The sequence below is a fragment of the Benincasa hispida genome, chromosome 10 (assembly GCF_027475165.1).
Source record: "Benincasa hispida cultivar pf3 chromosome 10, pf3_genome.v1.1, whole genome shotgun sequence".
Lineage (NCBI taxonomy): Eukaryota > Viridiplantae > Streptophyta > Magnoliopsida > Cucurbitales > Cucurbitaceae > Benincasa > Benincasa hispida.
The window spans coordinates 59142040-59146457 of record NC_143487.1 but is presented as its reverse complement, the minus strand read 5'-3'; the positions used below and the strand labels follow the sequence as shown (position 1 = coordinate 59146457).

At 37.4% G+C, this 4418-nt stretch overlaps 1 protein-coding gene across 1 annotated transcript; it reads right to left on the bottom strand.

Annotated features, from left to right (window-relative positions):
* Window positions 1–652: 652 nt before the first annotated feature.
* On the bottom strand, window positions 653–4160 carry LOC120088642 (pentatricopeptide repeat-containing protein At2g01390). The gene is made up of 2 exons (XM_039046057.2): window positions 2608–4160; window positions 653–2489 (listed from the first exon to the last, which is right to left on the bottom strand). The coding sequence occupies exons 1-2, from the start codon at window positions 3365–3367 to the stop codon at window positions 1483–1485; spliced, it is 1767 nt and encodes a 588-aa protein (XP_038901985.1). The 5' UTR covers window positions 3368–4160; the 3' UTR covers window positions 653–1482.
* Window positions 4161–4418: the final 258 nt, after the last annotated feature.

Here is a 4418-nt window from a genome sequence, read left to right as displayed (position 1 = left end):
GATGTTCTTGTTAATCCAAGAGTGAGATATTACCCCTCAACCATTTTTATCCGAGGAAATTGATATTCACCTTACTTTTAATCTTCAACACCTTTGTTGGCACAAATGGGACACACCTTTAGACATGATACTAACGCAATTTTGTCGATTTTGCAGCCTTCTTTTGCTCATCTTGGATTCTAGATTACTCCGTGACCTCATCTTCGGTGCAATTTAGTTTGAATCATGACATAATAAAGTTAAAATATACTTAATTTTGAAGAGATTTTATTAAGTAATAATTTAGTCTTTATAATTTTTCATTCATGGTGCTCTTTTATCAGAAACATAAAATTAACAAATAAACATGAAACTTCTGCTAAGTGTTGCATTACTAACTATCATTTTTTCAAGCATCAAACTAGTTCCTAAAGCATTTTGGAAACAAGACAAGCCTCGGATCATATAATCAATTTCTAGGCCTTCAAAACTAAAATAGACTAAACTTCGTCGTCTGATTAGTGCAGGGAATGAAAACAATAATAATAAGAAAACTTCAACCACTCATGGGTCAAAGAATGAGTTCATAAGTTTTCAAGATAATGTAAAGTAATCCTTTTCAGTACTCGGTAACATACTAAAATCAAGAGTTGTCTTAGTTACCACAAATAAATAGATAAATAAATAATTTTTTAAAAAATAAAATAGAATACCATCCAATATATAAAGGCAATCCAAATCGTCACCAACAAAATAGAGGCCAAAAACATACACCCATAAACAGGAAATTAATACAGACTAGACAGAATAAATAAAAGAACAGGGAAAGGTTTTGCCAGAGGAAGACTTTTTGAATCATCATTGCCATCGCCATCAAAATAGGGTGTAAGTCGACTATCGAGGGGAAGGGCAAAAGTGATGGTGCAGGAATGTGTGGGAATGCCAATGCCAGGACGTGTTGTGGCACCCTGGCTGCTTCTACCTCAACATGGTGCCTCACTCAGTTAGGCTGTCATATGCTCGTAGCGAAGATGAGACAGTAAATAGTTCCGCATAGGATGGGACAGGACAGTTGAGCGTTCATCTGGCCTGGTACAGAAATTGCATCCTTCAGAGCGTCCTCATCACGACTAGCAGTTGGAGAAGCCCCAAGTTTCCAATTCTGAAGACTCCTCATCTGGGTATCACACCATGCTGACATTCCAACAGAAGGCAGTGATCAATTTACGAATGTCCAAAGCTAGCTGTAACAGAACCTCGTCGGATCTGGTGCATCAACTTATGAATAACTTTGTCAACATCAACTGATGACCAAGTCACGACAGCATACAGAAGCATAGCACGTTGCTTCCTGACATGACTCAAGTGTGACAAGACAATAATAAAACTGTGTCACGCCCTGTTGGAGATGCTGAGATTGAAAACATTGAATTTTATAGCCTCGCCAGTCCATTCTGCGTCGTGAGTGCATAGTTCACAAACCCTTTCTTCCCCTAATTCTCCTCAACATACCAATTCTCCATAAAGAAGATCACAAATCCTTTCTTCCTCCAATATTGTATAGAGATGAGAATGATGACTAATCTCAAAACTCTTCCTCTCCTTTCTATAGATATGTAATTCATCAATCCTACCGCACTTCGCAAGACCAGCTAACAGCACATTATATGTGCCTAAAGATGGTGCAAATCCTTTCTTTCGCATTGTTTCGTAAATTTTAAGCCCTTTACCAGAACTTCCAGCAGAGAAATAAGCATCAACCAGAGCAGTGTAAGTTGCAGTGCACTTCAATTCTTCAGGCAACACATTAAAAACTTTCCTTGCATATTGAGGTTTTCCAGCTTTGCCAAGCCTATAAAGTATAAGTGTGGCATGATAGAGTCCCAGGCAATGCCCCTGCGTATACATTTTCTGAACAATTTCCAACAACTTTGGGTATATACTCGATCGTATCAGAATCCCGATCAAGTCAAGATACAACTTTCTCTCAATGTTAACACCATCTTTTAAACAGTAATTGAAAGCCAGCAGAGCACCATTGGGTCGATTACTTTTGCAATTCACCTCAAAGATGGATAAAATAATTGAAGAATCCAACTGTATGTTCCTGTCTACAATCCCAGTGAGCATGTAGTCAATAGCAGTAAGTTTATTTTCTTTCAACAGAATTGCCAAAAGCTCATGATCTACATTGGGAGGAACAATATTAGATCTTGTACTAACATTCACAACCTCACCCTTACTGACTGATTCAATTTCTATATGAGGATTAACTTGCCTGAGAAGGGTATAACTTACAGAACAACTTTTTAAAGTTTCATGTGCTTCAACAAACACAGGGTATCGAAGCACAAGGCGTTTGTCTTTCATGTACTCAAGGATTTGTGTCATTACAAGTGTCTCTCCTGATTTACAGCATTTCTGAATCAATATATTGCAAGCCGCTTTATCAGGATATACTCCAGCATCTTGCATTTTGCAAAAAATATCAAGGGCTTCTTTGCATTTACCTGAAAGTACAGTGGAGAAACAACTGTTAACCTTACAAAATAGAAAATGGCAACAAATAGAAATTTGATGAGCAGGAAAATTTGAAGCTCAATAACAAGCAAGAGTAGAGAAACCTACCCTCTCCAATAAGATATTCCATTAAGATGGTGTAAGTACAGCAATTTGGAGGTAGCCCAGATTGTAGCATCTCCTTATAAGTATCAGTAGCCTCCTTAATTTGGTCACTGTCCAACAAAATCTTTATATAAGCAGTATAAGAAACTACAGTTGGATAGCAGCCATTAGCTTTCATTTCCTTCCAAACCTTTATAGCTCCCTCGACATCTCCCGAATTTGAACGCCAGTGCATTAATGAAGTATATGTAACTGCATCTATCTTTATCCTCTTCTCCTTCATTTGTTGAAATACATAATTCATGGATGAAATTCTCCCAGCTTCTCCAAAAATATCCAACATTGTCGTGTAGGTATACTGATCATGCTTGAACATTTGCAGCCTAGAGGCCCAATTGAAGAATAACCATGTCTTCTCCAATGGTGGATGTGTTTTCAGAACCTGGTTGATGAGATAAGAATCCCATCTTATAGGGAGCATCTCTAGGTGTTCTTGAGCAGAACCCCATGAGCATTGTCTCAGAATATTGTATATGTTCCTCACTGTATCTCTAGTATAACGCCTTAAATCTACTTCTTCCTTCTTAACTACCTTAGTTCCCTTCCTTGACTTTCTATTGAATTGTTTGATGGGTTTCTCTTGTTTGTATTGGTGGAAGGAATGCAGGCATTTAGAGGAAATATTTTGATAAATCCTTTTACCGATGGCTGAGGTAACCACATAGTTACTCAGAAGGAAAGAAAAACTATTAGAACAATGCATAGAATGGACAACAAAATAAGGCTTTTACATAAACATAAGCCTTCCAATAACGATTACTTGCTACTAATGGAACTTTGTTTAACAGGAAACCAGTTTAATTACAGCTTGGTGAACCAGAAAGACATATCCAATGTAGCCTTTCTGTACAGAAAATACGCCAAATCGATCAAAGAGAGGCTTTTCTGTTCCTTTGTTATGTCTATATATATATATATATATTCTAGGTATTCCTCATTGTAAGATATCTAAATGAATCAATAAAATACCAGAATTGACATGGTATCAGAACCCTAGAAGAAAATATATTTTTCTTAACCTTTTTTTCTCCGTCGTGAACAACTGACATCTGCTACAGCTCCGCCGCTCGTGAGCCCAGATCTTTAACCGCCGCTCGTATTGTACCGATACTCAGATAGACCTCAGATCCTCCGCTATCCGTCCAGTGCAGCCATAGTCGACTGCCGTTGGGATTTACCGTGAAATAAGGGATTCTGATCATTTGGGTTAAATCGATTCAGCTGCGGTTCGGCCAAACCGATTCAATCAACTCAGTTTAGTTCAGCTGCTTTAGTTCAATTGTTTATCTTTTGGAGTGTTTATAGCTCGGTTTTCGTCAAAACCGTTAACCGAATTGAACCCGCTCGGTTATGAAAATCATAGTGAACCGAAGAACGGAAGACTTCTTCGATTTTGGTTAAAGGTAGCTTCAACAACTAGAAGGGAAGAAGACCGAAAATGCCTTCGAGAATAAGAGGGAAAGTTGACCACAGTTTGAAGACATGATGTGGATGATGAAATTGTTGGGGGAAATGATATATATAAACGGAATATTACACATCATTTAGGAATAGTACACTCAATTTATAGTATTCAAAGGGCCTTTTGCATATTTGACAAAATAAGTTTAAAAAATTAGGTCCGTAATCTAGACTTATTACTTTTGTAAAGGGCAAAAAATAAGTTTAGCCTACATTTTACTTTCCTACTAATGATACACTCTTGATACACTTGATACTCTCGATACACTTGATACACAACTAATATATATTTG